We start from the raw sequence: 19,507 nt of genomic DNA, 5'->3' as shown, positions 1-19,507 counted from the left end.
AGCTATTTGGAGAGTTAAAAATTGTACATGCTAATTCTTCAGTTTTTAAGCATCTTAAAATATAATACAACCGTCTCATTGTAAGTAGAGAGGTAGGTGAAACTTGTCTAACTTTATAGTGGCATTTCTTAAATTAACTCCTTGGATAAAAATAATTTATCTTGAAATGGATTTGTTTTATTTCATTTTACCTAGGTAATTGACTTTTTTTATTTTTGTTTAGTAACACTGATTCTGAGAAATGGACAACAGCACTCGTCAAGCTTATGAAGATGAAATCCGGTCACTGGAAGAAGAAATTAGACTATTGGCTGAAAAGTATGAAGACGGCCAACAAGAATCCACCTTTTTTTCTGATGAGGAGATATTGATGGCAGTGTACGTCTTTTTCACGTGTAGGATTAACAGTGTTTCTTTGTCAAAATTCTTTAGGATAGGCTTTTGCCTCTACATTAGGACTTCCCATATGTTATTTTTACAGTGCTGATCTTTACGTGGGCTATACACGGGGAACGATTACAAATAATAAGTGATTGATCTCTTTGTACTGCCTTCTTTGGTAGCTTATGTTTGTGGGTTTGGTTGTTTGCTTTTTGTCTTAAAGACAGTCATAGCGGTCAAAGGATGATAGCGGGTATGTCACAGTGCGGGCCCTGCAAAGGCTCTGTTTTCCATTATGTGCTGTGAAATAGCTCAGTGTGTGGTTACTTTCAGAAAAAATAGAAGAGGAAAAAGAAGAGGAGATGGGTGTGGGGATGTGTACAAGTGTGACTAGTAATGTACTAAAGCAGTGCTATATAAGGCTTTCCATATCCGTTATTTAATTAATGTTTTACAGCGAACGTAAACTCTGTAGATGAAATGGGTGATTTAGATGAGTAAAGGCATCGCAACTCGCTTTTGTTGTGTGTTCCTCAAAATGCATACTTGCATCTCAAGACTTATGATAAAGGCTGTGCCTATGTGGCAGTGAACTTGAAGTGTTTGTGGGAGGTAGAGTGTTTTATTGTTCCTATGAGTACGATCCGACTGAAATTTGATTCATTGAAAAGTCATCTTGGTCTGAAAATCGTTAGATCTCATTACAAATGGCTTTTATATGATGGTGTTGCTGTGCTGATGTGACAAAACATCTTATGTGTCTGGGTCTTTTGCCCTTTTGATTTAATATTTTTCTTCTTTAATATTAGGAAATCATCCCAAGGAGAATTTGAGGGAAAATCTGAAGGACGTGAGTCTCTGTCAGACCTGAAAGCTCAGCTTGAAAGTCTGGAAACGGATCTCTCATTCTTAATGAAATTTACTGGTATTCAGTTCACAAGTCATTCCAAGAAAACAGTGGAAAGAAGTAAGCATTTTTGTGCCCTTTCCTGGTGCTGTACTGAGTGTACTATTTGGTTTGTTACATTTGCAAATGCATGTTTTAATTTTCCTTTCAGTGTCAGCAGAGACACAGTTATTCTGAGACACAATAGAGTTTTTGTTAATGATAAAATAGTTTCTGAGTAAATACAGTCTTTTGTATAGTGGGAAAGTAAAAGACTACTGTGAAATAATTGCGGGGTTTTTCTCAACTTATTTGACTTCATTATTTATGTGACAGGTGATATCGCTTTAGATTTGGCTAATAGAAGAAATGCAATAGTTGTCAAATAGAATGATAATATAGTATTTTTTAATATATTTTATAACAGCTACAAACAGAACAGTGCGGAAGCACAGATTATCAGGGAATTGCCACTCCCTGCCTTTTCAATTGGAATTCCAGCTCCTTGAAGTACAGGTAAGGATCAATGCATTTTTAAAAACAACCCAAGCAAGCAAATAAAACTTCTAATGGACAAGTGTCAATACTCCTTTCTCCATCCGAAACCTTTAACAGGAATTTTGTCATTTTGATTGCCTGGATCTCCTTAATCTAAGCCTCAGTGGGTTGTGTTTACTTTATATAAGCTTGTTCTTACTTTTGAATTCCAAGTGCATGCGAGCAAATTGGTTCTGAAGGTCAGGTTCTACATGCAGTCATGAAATTCTCTTCTGTCGTCCTAGTGATAACATTTTACCATTTCCTTGTATAAAACTGCATTTAGCTTTGAGCACTGAAATAGCCTGCAGTAATTGGGCAGCTTGGTTAGGTTCATGCTTATTCCTCACTTGTATGCTCCTGCAGAACGATGCGCTCTTCTAGTGTCAGATGAGGGACTAGATGCTATGTTCTTTCAAAACTGTATTGGTGCTGCTTCAATCTGTTACACCACTAGATTGCAGCACTTGCCTACTTAACGCCTAAAACTTGTACTACTTCAGTGCCAATAAAATGCAGTATTTACAGTGGTATGTAGAAAACCAAGTGTATGTGTGCTTTTTAAAAAGAAAAAACACTTCAGTTGTAAAAATATAATTTGTAGTTACTTTTTTGCATTACTCTTTTTTTTACATGCATGTACACTGTAGGTTAAAAATGCTATTTTAAATACTTAGCAGTATTGGCATATTTCTTTGTCTAATCTTTATGCAAATAGATAAATTTTTTTCCTTGTTAGAGGAACTCCTAAAATATTGCATTGTTACTCCTCCAATCTAGAACGAAGAGAATGTGTCTGCGGTGGTTACTGATCTCAGCATTATCTTGGAATCTGGAGAAGATTCAGATGTGATCAAGTTTGTGTCAAGGTAGGTGGAGACTTTTATTTCAGGGAAGTTACTGTATGGCTGTCTGATACAAAATGCAGATCTGAGTTATCCTGTAGGTTGCTGGCAGTCGTTTGTTTGTTTGTTTGGTCATGTACTGTTAGCCCAACATAAACACTTCCAGTCCCTCCTCTGTATCTTTCTGGAGAGAAGATGAAATACATATAATTTTTAAGGCCTGAAAGGATCACTAGGATTTCATGTTAAACAGAAGTAGGTTTTGGATTATAAAGTGGTTTAGCTGTTTGAAATTGTTTGGCACTAAGAAAGATATGACAATGCAATCTCAGCTACTGCATTTTAGTTTGTGATTGACACATTAACTGTTACTCAGACGTATGTGTGAGCTGCTGATGTGCAATGTGGGCAAGGGATGGATAGAGTGTACATCCAGAACCCCTCTCCTTGCCTGTTCCTAATTCTCTGTTCACCATTCCATTTATTTTCTTTGCATCAGGATTTCTTTCATTGGTTTGTTAAAAACCATTACCATTTAAATAATTAAAAAAAAAATTATAATTTGTAAACCTGACGTAGTGTTTTTGTGCAAGACTTCAGAAAAAATCTTCCCACTAAAACTGAAGTATAGGACTGACTGCTAGTTTTTAATTATTTTCTGGAGGATGTCAACTTCTTGTGGTACATGTGATAAGTAATGGTCACATTTTTCTGTGATATTCCTCTGCAAAATCTGGTAGCAAACTATTCTGAGGACTAAATCTATTACCGATAATTTTTGAGTAGTTGTCCTAATCCTGTTCTTTGAGTGATTTCTGTTGTTTCTTATTATTTTTTAGACAGGGAGAGGGAAGGCAACAAGAAAGGTCTACTGAGTTACTTCAGGCTTTCTTAGTCTGTACGGAAAGCTGAATTTTTCATTTAGAGGCTTTGGAATTTCCATACAAATGTGCTAAAGCTAATGGGACAACTGAGAGTAGCTGACTGCTCTCAAGGAGCAGGATTTAGAAGATGAAATTACCCTGGGTTTTTTATGAGATTTTTCTGACAGCAGAAGTAACTTGGAACTTAAGACTCATACTGGAGAGGAATGTGTTGAGGTAGTGGCAGACTTTACTTCATCCTGGCTTAAGCACTGCTGTCTTGTCCCTGTCTCTTTGCCGCCCTGGTCCTTTTCCACATTACACCAGTATTTATAAGTAAACATAAGTTTTCATGAATGATATATGCTGAACTAAGGCTTTACTGTCAATGAAGCAAGCAGTCCTTTCTCCTTAGCCTCTGTTTGCATGCACCCTCTGTCCTTCTGTCAGATATATGCTCATGAAGGCACCTGGCAAACAGGAGCAATCAAGTCATTTGTTTGAAAAAGTAACTGGTGGGGGGAAGGCAACAAACTCAAACTTGCTCCACCACAATTCCTTCCAACTTCATTTTTCCTATTTGACTTGTGCTGCAGTGTCACAGCGTTTGCTGATCAACGGCAGTAAATATGTGGCCAGAGCGGGGCTGATGTTTACAATGTCTGCTTTGACAGTAACCCACTGTTAGATTGACTTAATCTGATGATGCGATCTCCCTTTGTGGCTTTTCTCTATCTCCTTGTTAAGCTAGTTCTTGTTTCTTAGTCTAAGTCCTAATCCCCTCTTTTCACATCCATTCAGGCTTTTTCCAGCTAGCCCTTTATTCTTCAGTCCACCAGCTGCCCCTAGAACCTAGATTCCTACCTCTTCCCTTCATTTCCCTTCACTCTCAACCAGATAATTCTGGTCCCCCTCTGTATTGTTCATTCTTCTCGGCCTCCCTGCCAGTTTCTGCTTCCTTCTTTTGCTTCCTTGGCCCACTCTTGCCAAATCCATTGTCTAATTCTGTTTTTTCCTTCTCAGCTTTCTAATTTTTTTGGCTTCATTTTTTATAATGTATGACAGAAAAGAGTCTTTAGAAGCACCAGAGTTAAAACCTTGGCATTCATCTGTAATGCCCAGGCCTGTTCTGCTTTGGAACAAAGCCGGACAATGCTAGAACATTTGAGCAACGTGTTTTTAAAAAGCAAAATTGAGCAGTCTATTTTCAACGGGGTACTGCTGCAATATATACTGCTTATTTTTGAAAGATGTACAATTCCTTAAATATGTTGTGATTATAAAATATGTATGTAATAGGAATCACAATATTTAGTCTTCTGCTTAGGGGTTTTGGTTGAGTCCCCTTTGCACTTATGTTATCACTTATGTTATACTTTATCAAGGCTGAGGACCATGAAAAACCTTGTTGTCGGTCTTTCTTTTTTCCTTAATATTCCAGTAATTGTTATATTAGTCTACTATTGGGTGGATTACTTTTAAAACAGGAGTTTTTAGACAGTTTGGAAACTGCTCCTGCTTTTTTCCAACTAGGGTTTGGGAAATGTCTGTGTTATAACAAATCCTGCATGGGCAAGGTATCTTGGAAATACATGGAAGCGTTAATTCTTCCTACAGCTGTAAGAGTAATTCTTTGGTTTTACATGCCAATGCATGAAGTCGCATATTGCAGTGAATTGAAATAGATTTGCTCTCTTCAAATAACTACAGGAGCCTGTTAAAGGAACCTTCTATACTTTTGCAACAGTTTCATATATACTTCTGTTGATTTTGTAAGAGCGAGATGGTGTTTGGATGAAGGGCACAGATTTTAACCTGATGCAGGGTTACTCTCTGACTATGATTTTTTGCTGGTTTTGGATCACTTGTCTTTTGCACGAACGTTGGCTTTGGAGATGGGTGTTTTCTGCTCCTAGTGGTTTGTTTTTTTTAAATCCAGTGACATTTTGGAATGGCAAATTCTTTCCAAAACGGAAGAGGCTTAAATAACACACGATCTCATAGTACTTTGTCATTTTATACAAAATTTTCTTGATATTTTAACACTGGTTGTAGAGTGTGAACAGCATTAGGAATTAGGCTAATGAGGAATTACTGTTTATGGGTAGTTTAAGTGCTATAAGACAGTAGTCTCTTGATCCCTTGCCAATACAAAAGAGCATGTATGTTATATGTTTGTTCATGCCAACACAGATTTCCACCCTTTCTAAACACTAAATCCAGTTTTCTAGCTTAAATTTAGCCAACCTTATATCTATACGTGAGAAGTATACACTCAGATATAATTGGTAGAATAAGTTTTACATTGGAAACTCATTCTTTGAACTTGTGAGCGGAAACTATCTCTCTCTGATGATCTAACCTCGACAATTTTCATCTGCTATATCACATAAAGATAAGAGGAGGGAAAAAATAAAAACCAACCTGAAGACGTAATGCTAAAACAAGGTTTGTGATAGTCCTTGAAATTGAATAGAAGTGGATATTTACCAAAATTGCCAAGTTTCCTAGAAAGAATTTTAAGTATGGACTTATGTAACAAAGTTTCATGTTGCTGCCCTCCAGTATGTCAGTTTAAAAAGCACAGTGCAGTATGCATAGAGTCATGTTCACTAGGCAGTGAGATGTGGGTAGTCATCACCAGTCACAATTTTTAGTATATTATGTGTAGATTTTTGCATGTGCACCTATGCGTTGTGGTTAAAAAAAACTTTCCAGTCAGCTGTTGCAAATCAGTGTGTGTCTGAGTCCTTCCAGGGACTCAGTATTGCCTGTGCTGAAGGTGTTTTTCTCATCTTGGCTTGATTTTGTTGGCAGCTGTGACTGCTGTGGTAACTTCCTTTAATGATGCCGTTCTTTCCAGGCTAGGGTAAAACCTGTTTGGCTTTTCTTTTACATTTTCAACATTTGAATGAACTTGATCTATCATGGAGAGTGATGAGGTCTCCCCTCAGGCTCTTCCAGGCTAAACAGCCCCAGAGCCCCTGGGATCCAGACCCTTCCCCAGCTCCGTTCCCTCCTCCAGACGCCTCCGGCTCCACTTCTTGGAGTGAGAGCCCAACTCTGACCGCAGGATTCAAGGTGTGACCTCCCCAGCGCCGAGTGCAGGGGGACGATCCCTTCCCTGCTCCCACTGGTCCAAGCCAGGAGCTGTTGGCCCCTGGGCCCCTGCTGGCTCCGTTCAGCTGCTCTTGGCTGGCACCCCCAGGGCCTTCCCTGCTGGGCAGCTTTCCAACTGCTCTTCCCTGAGCCCAGAGCAGCAACGGGGTTGTTTTATAGTCACTTGCATCAGTGAAGCCTCATACAATGTTCTAGTGAACATCGAACTTCTTGCTTACTGACGTTTCAAGGCTTACCTTGAAAAGCTGAATGTTGTGTGGGCAGAGGCAGGTAACGCCATGTAAAGATTTAGTTGAATAGGCAAAGGTCTTGGGAATGTTCAAAGCTTAGGAATGCAATTTGGTATTTCTTACCAGTTTTGTAGGTTAAAGTTTTACTATGCAACCTCTTGGAATTTATTTAGGAAATGAGAGTACTGGATGAACAGCTGTAAAATCAGACTAAGATTTTATAGGCAACTGCTTTGTCAAGTCATCAAGTCACGTTTTACATTTAAGACTAACCTTACTGGTGCTTACCTTCCTGAGGAGTTGAAAACATGGCTTTATAAATTAATTTCTATCTTATTTTTCCTCAATATCTGTGCTGCAGCTTTCTTTTCCTGTTGTATGTTTTAGGGAGGGTGGTTTTTGGCTTGAAATTTGAAAAAAACTAATCACCAATTCTTTAAGGAAAACTTGCTAATTTTAGGCTATAGAATTGGTATGTCTGACTGTGTTGATGTTTTTCTTTTGTAGCACTGAAGAATGTGGAAATCTTTTAACATTTTTCAGAAGACTTTTGTCTTATGCTGAGTGGTATGAACATCGCAGGGCCACCTTCCTGCATTTCAAGGTAGTGTCTATCAAGCATTTATATAGATCAGTGCTATATTTAGTTCTTTCAGTAGTTCATTAAGATAGCAACGGAAGTGACATTAGCACTCTTTAGCAGAGTATTGGAATTTTACTTTTGTCTGTGAAAAAGAGACTATTGGCTGAAGTTTTTTGGGTGATATTTGCAAGGCAGTGCCCTTGCTTGATATTCATGTTGAGTTTTTGCATGCTGTTGCAGCATACCTCTATGTGAGGAAAACAAGAGCATCTGTTCCTTTCTGTGGGGGAGTGAGAGAGTTTTTCACTGGTATTATATTTCGTTTTGAACAACAAAAAGGCAAAAGAAGAAATTAAAAGAAAATAACATTTGTAGTATTTGGCATTTAAATGTTAGTTCTGGAGGACTGGATCCATCTCTGCTGCAAATGTGGCAGGGCGCATTTGGGTGACAGCAATTTCAGTGCTGAAGTGTTTTACTTGAGTGGAAAGTAAACTGTTCCTCGCTCTCAGCTGGAACATGGGATTTGAACTTAGCTTTAAATTACTGTTATTTGGCTTGTTTGCTTTGGTTTTGTACCGGTTTTAAGATAAACAAATAATCCTTGAGGTAAAAATACTGCAGTCTTACAGGTCCAGCTTACCATTTGATGCTTAACTATTCCTACAGATTAGGAATCTATACCAGCTTCCAAATTCTCACAAAGTTGACCTGGCAATAGTAACTAGCACACATTTTGCATTCATTTCTCTGAAGAATTTACACGTGCAGTAGGTATTTGAGGGGAGAAACTGAAATGTAGAAGTGTAGTTGTGTAATTAAAGACATTGTATCCTGTATCAATCATGCCTAGTTTTATGAGGACTGTTGAGGCCTGCCTGCACACATCCATTTGTGTTTTACGTGCTTCATGGTTTACAGTAGTTGAGTGAAATGATGCTGTTTAATTTGCTTTAATTTAATGCTATTCTTAGATTAATGGTAGAATCAACTTTTCTTTTTAATTAAAAGGTATTATTTGATTTTTCCCTAATGTGCAGAAGTCCTGTTGTACCAGGGTAGGTCTGTTTCTTTTCACTGACAACTAGCTGAAATGTTATTTGTTTATACGTAAAAACATGAATCGAACTTTGCTGTAATTTATATTGTCCCATCTCCTTGTCAAGAAAAAAGCAGTGGACAAAGGCTCAGTCCACATCATCTGGTAATAACAAAGATACTTGGAGTCAACCTATGCTGTGCTTTGAGCATGGCATTAAAATGGGAAGCTGATTTTGCAAGAATGACTCTTGTGAGTACAGCTGAGCAAAATTTGTATATTTCAATTTAAAATACCTTGCGTAAAAATAAAATACATGTATATTACACATATGCAAACACTCTTGGGTTATTTTGAAAGCAAAATAGTAGAAGGAAATTTAACACATCTTGGAAAAGTTCCGCTTTCTATGTTGCTTGGTAGGCTAAATCTAAATAGAAACAATCCTCAATTTCTACTAAGTTTTTAAGGAAGATTAATGAAGTTATGCTTTGAGAAGTTCTGTTTCTAAACATAGCTTTCTCTTGTATGCAGCTTCATCCAATACTCTTTTGAAGGTCAGCTGAAAAAGGTTAATTTCAAATTAAAAAAATGGGCTTGGAATTAAGATTTATTTTTCCTGTGTCGAATGTTCAAAGAATGCGTTTATTTGGAAGTAAAATGTAGTCATTGTCCTGGTTGCTGGTAAAGAATGTGAAGAAGCAGGCAGTTGTGTGATTTTACCCACACATAAACAATATGTGGTGAAATAAATTTGAGAAATATGTGTGTGCATATATGTATTTACATTTTCATTAACAAAAGATTCTGGAAGCACGGGTGACATTACTAATGTGGCTAATTTGAAATTGTTATTTTCAGAGAACAACCGCATTTTGACGTAGTTAAAGGTTCAGGGTATGCAGGGAAAAGGACGTTAGTAAGGGGAAGGACATAAACATGTAAGTGGGGGACGAAGAGGAGCTTCTTTTACCATGTCTAGGTTTTGGCATGTATCACTGCGTAAGTGGCTAGTAGTACGCTCCTACAGGCAGTGTTCTCAAGCAGGAGAAGGCGTTAACATGCTTTGCCAAGACAATCGGATTGCCTTCCATCCGTATCTCATCCATGTGTGTGCGGATGTAACGCGTGTTGTTAGACTTGCAGAATGTATCATCGGTGATTGTGGTGATGTTGTTATACTGCAAAACAAAACAATTGTGATAAACACACACATGCACACACACACACCACCCTCCCATTTTATTGTCGTCAGGATTGATTTGTGTGCGCTATAGACAGGAAAAAATCGAATCCCTTCAAACCTGTCAATGAGCTGGTAAGCAGTTTTAGGTGGTTACTGGTGTTTGAAATATTTTGTTGATAAAACATTTTTGCTGATTTTTTTTTTTTACCATTTTTTACTCCTGCTTTATAGAAGCTAATGAGAAATTCTTGCTTGGTAATTAGCTAACGAACAATTTGTGAACACCGGACAGTTATGGCCTCACAGATTAAGGGTAAATGATTTATTGGTGGAGCATTGGACAAGCGTAGCACCGTGCAGTGTGAACTCTTTTAAAGACAGGGAGTGTGGGTTCCAGTATGTAACTAATGAGGCTAATTGTGATAGAATGTTAAGGAAATATTTAACAAATACCTGAAGGTGAAGAATACGCAGACTTTCTGGTAAGTTAAGAGGAACAGATTCCAGTGCGTTATGTCCTAGGTAGAGGTAGGCCAAATTTGTCAGCTTCTAATCCAAAGAAAGAGAGCACGTTAATGCTGATAGTACTTGAGGTTAAATAACTTATACCTGTTACAAGACAAGTGTTTTTTTTCAGATAATGAATAAAGCCCCTTCTGATCCAACACAAAACATTCTTTTGCTATGAAAGTTGAATTCTATTGTATCCAGAAACTCATAGAACAGGCCTGTGTTTTGGTAATTCCGGTGTCAGTTTATTGGTTATAAAACCTGAGACCACTGTAAAAATACCTCCTTGTTTACTGGTATCTCCGTGGTCCTGAGAACTGTATTTGAGCTGTCAGTTACCAAAGAGAGAAAAATCCCTTTGGTATACTTGATAGTTTAGTTACTAATGTTACTTAGTTTGTTTACCTAAATTATTGTCTTTTACTTACCTTGAAAGCATTTGCTTTGATTCCTCTGCTCTTGATTCTGTTTTGGTTTGCATTAAATGTTGTTAGCTTGGGAGGCAGGACAGGAAGTTTTAGAAGTCGATTTTCAGCTAGCGAAAGTTCTTCTAGTAACAGAAGCTTTGAAAAGGCTCCGTCTTCTATTTCTTCTATCCGATTTCCACTAAAATCAATTCTTCTCAAGGTGGCTTTGTACAAAAGAAATGAGAATCTAAATATTGAATTCATAATTACATGGAGTTTGAAACATGTATGGTTCTCTATGTTACATGGTACAACTGTCTGTGCTGTTCTGATTGTGATCAGCAAATGTAAATACTATTAAAACAGCAATAAAAATACATGTTTGGCTTTCCACGTGGCCTTAAATTAAAAAATAAATAAATAAGGGAAATACTTTTGAACTTTCCTTTTTGCTTAGAGACAGCATGATTTCAGGTACGGTTTGCCGTGTTGTAGAGTGAGATAGGAGGGAGAGGTGTCCCTGGGGCACCTGAAGGAAAGGGAATACCTGGGCACTTAAGAGTGGCTGGTATGCAGCGTTGTTCGCCAGCTGCTCTGTCTCTGATCGTGTGGGAATATGAAGATGCATGGGCCAAACCGGGTTTCCGTATTGCCCTTAACTCCTGTTCTCATACAAACATTTAATTAAGCTATACACATAATGAAATCAGCCAAGTATAAGATTTATCATATTTTGTTAATCTTGGCATACTACTATGGGACAACAGCTTTGAATATGCTATCAGGTAAATGGAAAGTAAAATTTGGATGTTACTTACTAATGTCAGCAAAATCTGAGACTGCTATCCTCTTGATTTTGTTGAATCGTGCATAAAGGTAGGCGGTTTCCTTGGGCAGGGGGGGTACCGCTTCAATGTCGATCTCCTCACAGTACACTGATCCACTCAAGCACACGCAGAGCAGGCAGGTAGGTAAATCTGGAGGCAAAGTATTTTGAGTAGACTAAAGATATTCAACTAGCTTAAGCTTGAATATCCCAAACAGAATTTTCTCTAGTTCCTTTGAAGTCTCTCCATCGTTAGATATTTTTCAAAACTCTACTTGCATCTAGTTCTGAAAAGACTTAATATTCTGACCTTTGAGTCTGGTGTTCTAGTTATTGTGCATGATTTCCCTGGATATATTCTCTTCTTAGCTGAGCATGCCTTTAAATGCTATTAATCCATCTTAATTCTGTTAAAGTCTTTAATTGTACTAGAGTCTTGTGACTGATGATAGCAGCTCTGTGGCCATGTTAAATGTCGTCTTTAGAGCCATTCTTTGGAAAAGAGAAATCCCTGCAGGAGAAACATCTGGTAGCGCGCACATTGCATTGGAGAGTTTCTGGCAGGGTCATGTATGCTCTGTGTTACTGTTAGCTACTCTTTGGTATAATTCTCTTTATAAAAACTCCAGCAATGATAATTCCATAACTACTTTAAGTGGTATGTTCCCATTTTTTACTGAGGTTTTCTTATGCTGCTCTTTTAACAAGCGAGAGATCTGCTGTGTCTCTTTGAATGCAGTATAAGTCCACTGTGGCTTTTCCCTGTCCTCATAGACACTAGCAAAGTATTAGTCATTTCAGCTTTCAATTAATCCTGTATGTCACTGCTAAAATACACAAAATGAATGTGGGTTTTTGTCCAGTGTCATCACCACTGCTGTCTGTTCCGTGATGTGTTCTGTGTTGTCAGGTTTTTGGTTAATGTGCAGGTTGATCTGTCCATAGTGGAGTGTCACGCTGCTAGGCAGTTTGTTAGCAAAACAGGACCTTCTGCAACCCGAGAGCTGTAAAAGCAGCCATTCAATACTGGGATGTCAACCAGTGTGTTTAATTGAGTAATTTGTTTTTTTCTCTTACAGAGATGCTGCAGAGAATGGAATTGAGATTTTAAGTTTTTAACAAATGGTAACATTCATAGGGATAGACTTGAGAGTTCTGCCCCGTGTGCTTTTCTTGATTTAGTGTTCTGTTTGTCATATGCTAGGGTGTAGGAAATCGAAAATGATTGAGAAGCAATGTTGTCTCTGTTTAAAAGTCAACAGCATTCATGCTCGTCTCTGACTGGAAGCTCTGTTCTTACAGGTCTGTTCTGCTTTTGGTGGAGTCTTGTTGACAGGTGCTCTTTCGCAAAAATTAACCTTGATTAAAACATTGGTGGAGATTGACACTCCAGTGGCCTTGCTGAATCATCAGTTATTTTTGAAGTTTAGATCACGGATACACCTAAAATAGATGTGTCTTTTTTTCAGTGCTCTGTTTAACAGATAAAAACATGTTTCCTTTCATATTTAGAAATGTTGGTGTCTCCTTAGAAGAAATGTGGACAGGATACCTCAGAGCCTGCAGGGAATGTTGGCTAGTAAAAGAACGTTCCTGACATATTGTAACCATTGACCTTAGTCATCGGCTGTAAATTGTGAGAATAGCCAGTTATTTGAATACATCTCTCAGTAATTGAAGCAAACCTTATTTCATCATGACTTTGAACTGTGGAGCTTATTGGTCTGTGTATTTTGGTTTTCTTGGTTGTTTTGCTTAACTTATTTGACCTGGGTCCATCTCTATGGCAAATATGAGTGGGTAAGTGCAGAGATTCTTACAAGCTGTTCTTTGTGTATTCAGAGTTTACCTGAGGATCTTTTCAATTTTTTCAGCCTGCTTCTTCAGAAGTTAGGAGATTTTCCACAGGAGGTATGAAATATATTAATAAATGAAAAGATTAATTCTATATTCCTTGCCATCCCTTGTATATTACGCTTTCACAGTAAAATACATTCTTTTGCAAACTTAGAGTATTTATATCAATTAACTTACTTGTATCCTTTGTCGGTGGTACATTGCGTTCGCTGTCATCCCCTTGCAGTCTTAGGGAAGTGTCAAGAGAGACATTTGTTCCGTCCTTTGTGTGAGAGCAATGTTGTTTAAAAAAAAAACAAACAAATAACCAACTGAAAAACAGAGTATTGCAAGGATCTGAAATAGCATGTCTTTTAAAAATGAGATTCCTACAGCATGCCTGCTTATGACACTGGATTGTTAAGATACTCTTACGCACTGGGTGGCTGATGTGATTTTTATCCCTTTCGTATGTGAGCTCTCCCCTGTGAAAGGTGAGAAGGGAGTGCTGCTACTGTTGTTTAGTGTAGTAAAGATCAGTAGACACAAAAGTAGGGAAGGAGTATATAAGCAATGGGTGTCTACAAAAACCCAGAGATCCAAAGGTATTTTCCGTGTCATGTGAAATTTGGTAGGATTCTTGTGAACTTAAGTTGTATTTTTTTGTTTCACCCAAAGAATCTCAGTAAAATAAAATTCCCTTGTGTTTGAAGTTATTCGGAATTCCCTGTAGAGGCAGTCATTGCCTCTTTTTAGTTGCGGGACAGCTTGGTTTATGAACATGTTCCTTTCAAGTATTGGCTGAAATCTAGCAATTAATTTCCATTAAGTGCACTTAAGCCTCTTTGCAGACCTGAGCTGCTAACAGAAAGAGTCTTCCGGGAGGCAGGAAGCAGTAGCCAGGTTTTCACTGAATATCAGAGTAGTTTGAGATGTACATGCTATTTCTAGAGTTCTAGTGTACGTGCAGTGGGTTATACTGATCTGTGTGGATTGAAGTTAAGGGAATTTTGGGGGTGGCTGTGGCAGTTGTGCTTGGCTCGCATGATTCCTTGTCTTTTTTAATAGGGATTAGTTGCAGGACGGAGTATGGCTTTTGCTTATATGGTCTGCATTGCTGAGAACACATAGGGAAAGTCTATTATCAGGTGTAGGGGATGGGTTTTTTTAAACTTGTTAGGGATCATGCCCTGGCAGGAGCAGGGGCCTCTTGAAGAGAGCTGCTTGTGCATTGTAAGTGCCTGCAAGTGAACAGATTCTCTTTTTTAGCTTCTGTCGTCGCCATCAGGCATGAAGCCCACAGTTCATCACCTAGAGCAATGTGGAAGTGACGCTGTCAAGTTACTTTCAATACTAGCTCTATTTTATTTATTATTTCATTGCTTGCATACGTTTTGCTGTGGGAATTTTTGTATTCTGTAAAATAAAACCTTCAAGCTTGACATAAAGCCCGGGAAAATAAATATCTTGCCAGCATCTGTCATTTTGACCCTGTTTTAGCCTGTGAATCATCTGTCCCTTGGCTCTTCCCTGCATCTGTCTATCCAGCCCTGTGGCTCTTTTTGGCCTCTTCTCCCAGGGTGATGTTTGGGCTAAGTTGGTTCGTTCTAGTAGGATTTCTGTACCCAACCTGCAATGCTGGAGACAGATCAACAGGTGTAGCATGAAGCTTCTGTGTAGGGAAAGAACTTTAGGAATGTTGGATGTAGAGAAGCTGGGGGTTGAGAGATAAACAGTTGGACTCCAACAAGCGACAAAGCTTACAGAAGGTTTCTGCAAACATATGTAGCTTGCATTGATACGCTGATTAGGCATGTGAGAACCTGTCCTTGACTGAGGTCTCCACGCAGATGGACTCACGATCGAACAGCTGCAGTTTGGCTCATAAGGAACACTTTGAATAGGTTTGTATGAAAAACATGTTTGCTGACATAGCATCTGTACCAGGTGTGGATTCTAATACAGTGTCCTGCTTGAGGTGTGATCAGTGAACAAGTACACATGTGAGTTCTTTGCAGAATACAGGGTACAACTGATTTCTGCAAGCAGGAAATGTCAACAAAAATGAAAACTAAGTATCTGCAGACTACTGCTATATCCACAAAATTAAACAATTTCCCTCCTCCCCAAGTAGTATAAATGACCCCCATATTGGGAGTATTTCTTTGGTCAGCTGAAACAATTCCTAGCTGTGGAATATCAGTGCAGAAGATTGTTTGGATTATAACCGCAGAAAGTTCATTACTTCCATATGCAAAGAATGCACTGAAGCAATATTGGCTTGCGTGTGTACTTAAATTCCACCTGCCTCTTGCACTCCGGGCATGGATTACCCATACAAAACCACATTAACGTATTACATTTGAATACTTTAACCATCTTAAAACTTCTGCAAAGTAATTGATTCATCTTTCACACACAGTTTATAGATAGCGGATATAAAGCTGCTTATATTCACTGGAATTAATTAGCCCAGGTAGTAGATGGTGTCAAATTAGATAGTTCTGTTCTGTTGTGGAAATTAAGGTTTTGTGGTTTTAAACTAATGTTTTCATTGAAGAATAGGTTAGCTCTGGTTTCAAATAGTCACTGTAACACATTTTGCTTGGCTGACCTCTTTCTTAGAGTAGAGTTCACTTCATTTGGTTGATTGCTAATACAAACATTCTGATATTTTCACTAAAAGTCTTTTTTTTTCTAACTGCGTTCAAGCATACAGTGAAGAGTTAAATTAGTCATGCAAGATACATTTCTGGGCATGTTTGAGGAACTTGCTGGCGTGCATTTCAGTTCCAGTTAACACTTGAAATATTCTGGGGGGTAGAATGTGTGCAGTAAAAGAACAGAAGATTTATTTGTGCATCCCATTACTTAAACTGGGGACACTGGAACTTGTATAGATGTTTCTGTTGCACATAAGGAACTTGTTTATTGTTTTGCAATGAAAACGTATCATTGGAGAACTGACCTGATGGAAACAATGACTGACTGCATTCCTAGGATTACCCAGAGCCATTTACCTCCAGAAGACCTCTAGCTTATGGCATTGCCCTAGTTAATGGCCCTTTGATTAGTCTGTGGCACATCTGTTGGCACTGTTCGCATGTAGGTATACCCCTTACTATTCTTTTTTTCTAAACAGTAGTAATTGATGTCATCTGATGCTGTGCCTGACTAGCTAAAATTAACATTTCTAGTATTGCTTTCCAAACTGACTCGGTTGTGAGTGGATAGCCACTCGTTGGCCAAGAGTCATTGAAATGGTGTCATTTTCATCAGTTTATGAAACATTTTACTTCATCACTGTGACAGATATCAGATTGAAAAATACCTTAGGCATTTTTTAATGTAAATATGTTGCTGCTGGTTTTAGTCTGACAGAGGAAAGCTATAATTTGGGTAGGGCAGATGTTAAAAAGGTGTACGCAAGTGATCTTTCTATGTGTGTGCTGCAGTGTTTTGCTTATCCTAATTACCTTTTGCTGTCACCTTTTTTGTTGTTTATCAGACTGAATTAGTGCAACAACTGCAGTAACTCTTAACAAAAACATCCTTGAATTTATTCATACTTGGTTGTTACTGCTTTGTTTGGAAATGCTGTTATTTCCCTTGGCCCCAGTCTTGGGGCAGTGGTTGTTAGTTGTTGTTCCTAATCAGTGCTGTATCTTGTTCTCTCGGTGTGTGTCACTGGGGTCCTGTTGGAGCAGAGGGGTGAGGATTGTGGCTGTCCCGGTCAGCTGAGGCTGTTGCACTTCATTTACTCCCCTCTGGTTTTGTCTGCTGTGTAAATGAACAGGCGTGTGTGTGGTATGTGCAGCAGAACCACTCAGAACTGACCGTTTGGGGTGCTGGCGAGTGCCATGAGGTATGATCTTGATTGCTGCTTTTAAGACTCTCAAACGTTAGTCGTGTCTGACTGCCACAGGACTGGGTGTTCCATTGCAGATCAGTGTTGCTGGATTGTAGAGCTACAAAAAATCCAGACAACCCACCCCTGAAGGAGCAAAGCAAAAAGCTGGATGGCTTGGAAATCCCAAGGAGAAACTGTGGTGTGTGCTGTAGGCTACGTCCAAGAAAAAGTACTATTTCAAGTATTGCTTTTGATTTAAAAAAAACCCCAACAAATTAAAATTATCCACTGTGTTTTTAAAGAAACTCACTATATTAGTATAGCGTTACTCAAACTGTTGGTCTGGTATCGTAGCGTATCCCACTCTTGAAATCTGTGACAGTGGGGACACAATTACAGCAGAGTTAGATACGATGCTTTAGTCCTATTTGTGTGAGCTTGTCTTGCGTCAGTTTTTCAGATTCCAACGAGAGTAGTATTTTTGTGGTTTTAATTTGAGTGGCTTTCATTGTGTCTGAAACCACTGTTACGTTTTGCTGTTATTAGAAGACTTTTCTATAAACCTTGCGTACATACATATAACACCTTATTCACACAATACTTAGCCGTTAAAAATATTAAAATGATAATATAAATAAAATACCTTTCTTATATCCTGGGACTGTATTTCATAATCTTGTTGGATTGGGCTTCCCCATGTAATATCTGAATCATAAAACGGCAGGGATTCTTGCTGCAGAGGTGGTGCTGACTTTATCAGAGGTACAAACACAAGCAGGAACAAAGTGGTCTGCAACGTCTTCATTCTTGCTTGGAACAACATTCTGGCTTCCACTGAGCTGGTGAAGAACTGCTCGTGGGTTGGCTATGGAGAATACTTTCTTTGTGACTGGAAATGAAAATGCAATCCGTCAAAACAGTATTTAAAGCCTAGAGGACTAGCTGGCAGGGGTTTCTAACGCATAAGGAACATGGAACAACTTTTAACTCTTGCAATCCTTTTATTAGACTCAAGCATTATAAAAACTGTCCTCAACATGAAAAGTAACTGTGAAATAACACTTTCCAACTAATAATTGTGTTACGTGTATCCCAATGTGTTATTTTAGTTAGTAGCAAGAGGATTTTGTAAAGCGTTTTATGAAGTGTTTGGCATGTACGTAGGGGAACTAATGAAACCAAGAGAGCATTTTTCTCTGTTGCCAAAATGATGATTTTCAAACCTAAATGCACTGTAACAATAGTCTCTCTTTGTCTTTACATTTGAAAGTACAGAAGAGAAGATAGCACCCCCTGAATATTTTACAGGTTGTGCGCTTTTCAGGCAGGGGGAGGAGGCTACAGACACAATCTTTAAAGCTTTTCAGATACACATGCAGTACTTTTTTCCTGTTTACTGTAATAGTTTTATTTAAACTTTAATATACTTTTAGGAAAAAAATTCACCTACCGTTTTAGCAGATTCAGAATTCTTCTGTGAGTGACATAAACTCAGATCTCCTTTTCTATGTGTTAATCTAAAGTGGATCGATAAGAGTGAAGTTATGAATTACATCCAGATTGTTGAAATGGATGCTCTTTCAAAGTCTGACAGTCTGAAAAGTGCTTTCCATGGGGCGAGGAATGCTTTGCCAGCATTCTTTCCCTGGGGTAAGAGGTAATATCCTGCAGCAGGGGGGCTGTACTTGGAATAAGGTCTGTAATGGTAATTCTGTAGCTCATCCTACTTTTGGTATTCCTTGTCAAAACGGTTGCCTTCTGCATTGTGGTGATTTACTCATTATAACTGCTAAGGCTTTTTCTTGTAAATCAAATATTAATTGTCCAAACTGGAGGTCTGTGACCAGGCATGTGTTATTCATTTGTTTAACGGTTTAGCTGGAGACAAAGCAGCTGCTTTCTGCCTGAGACAGAGGTAGAGCCAAAGCATACGTATACCATATTACTCACGTTTTATGAGTAATAAAAACGTTTCACTACGAGTTCTATGTGTTTAGAGAAGGTTCACCTAAGTATGAAGTGGAAACTTGTCAGTCTGAAGAGCTCTGGAAACAAAAATCACATTTTAAATTGTGTGTGTATTGAGATTCAGACGAGTAATTCATGTCTAAGTGCTTCACTGAATGACTTGTTAGGCAATTTATTGAAAAACTGGTTTCGCAATAAATGCTTGGTTTGAGTCAAGTTCTGTGTCAGCTCTACAGATAACTCAGTAAACAGTGTCCAGGTGCAGAGTTTCCATCTGAACGAGCAGCAGTTTTCTGGATTTCTAATGCATTTCTGCCTCCCCCATCCTTTTTCTTATTGTGTATTTTTGGCAGTCAGTACAAATGGGAGTCAGATGACCAACTTTTAAACTTTACAAAGTAGCTTTTTTTAGTCTTTAAAAAGCATGTAGCAATGAAATC

The 19,507-nt window shown here is 38.4% G+C and overlaps 2 protein-coding genes across 2 annotated transcripts in view; one reads left to right on the top strand and one right to left on the bottom strand.

Moving 5' to 3' along the window:
* Positions 1–227: 227 nt before the first annotated feature.
* Positions 228–19,507, top strand: part of CENPP (centromere protein P) — an 88,138-nt gene continuing 68,858 nt past the window's right edge. The window contains exons 1-5 of the mRNA XM_069865514.1: positions 228–378; positions 1,191–1,348; positions 1,695–1,783; positions 2,585–2,673; positions 7,370–7,466. Of these exons, the coding sequence (XP_069721615.1) occupies positions 242–378; positions 1,191–1,348; positions 1,695–1,783; positions 2,585–2,673; positions 7,370–7,466 (570 nt within the window). The 5' untranslated portion in view covers positions 228–241. The remainder of the gene's footprint in view (positions 379–1,190; positions 1,349–1,694; positions 1,784–2,584; positions 2,674–7,369; positions 7,467–19,507) is intronic.
* OGN (osteoglycin) lies at positions 8,742–18,749 on the bottom strand. Its single transcript, XM_069865513.1, has 7 exons — positions 18,550–18,749; positions 17,743–17,988; positions 13,448–13,532; positions 11,406–11,564; positions 10,609–10,811; positions 10,124–10,219; positions 8,742–9,665 (listed from the first exon to the last, which is right to left on the bottom strand). Exons 2-7 carry the CDS (start codon positions 17,920–17,922, stop codon positions 9,495–9,497), a joined length of 894 nt encoding a protein of 297 aa, XP_069721614.1. The 5' UTR covers positions 17,923–17,988; positions 18,550–18,749; the 3' UTR covers positions 8,742–9,494.

This window comes from Phaenicophaeus curvirostris, chromosome 11, assembly GCF_032191515.1.
Source record: "Phaenicophaeus curvirostris isolate KB17595 chromosome 11, BPBGC_Pcur_1.0, whole genome shotgun sequence".
Classification (NCBI taxonomy): Eukaryota; Metazoa; Chordata; class Aves; order Cuculiformes; family Cuculidae; genus Phaenicophaeus; species Phaenicophaeus curvirostris.
Note: the sequence above shows the minus strand (reverse complement) of the source record. Positions and strands in the feature narration are given on the sequence as shown.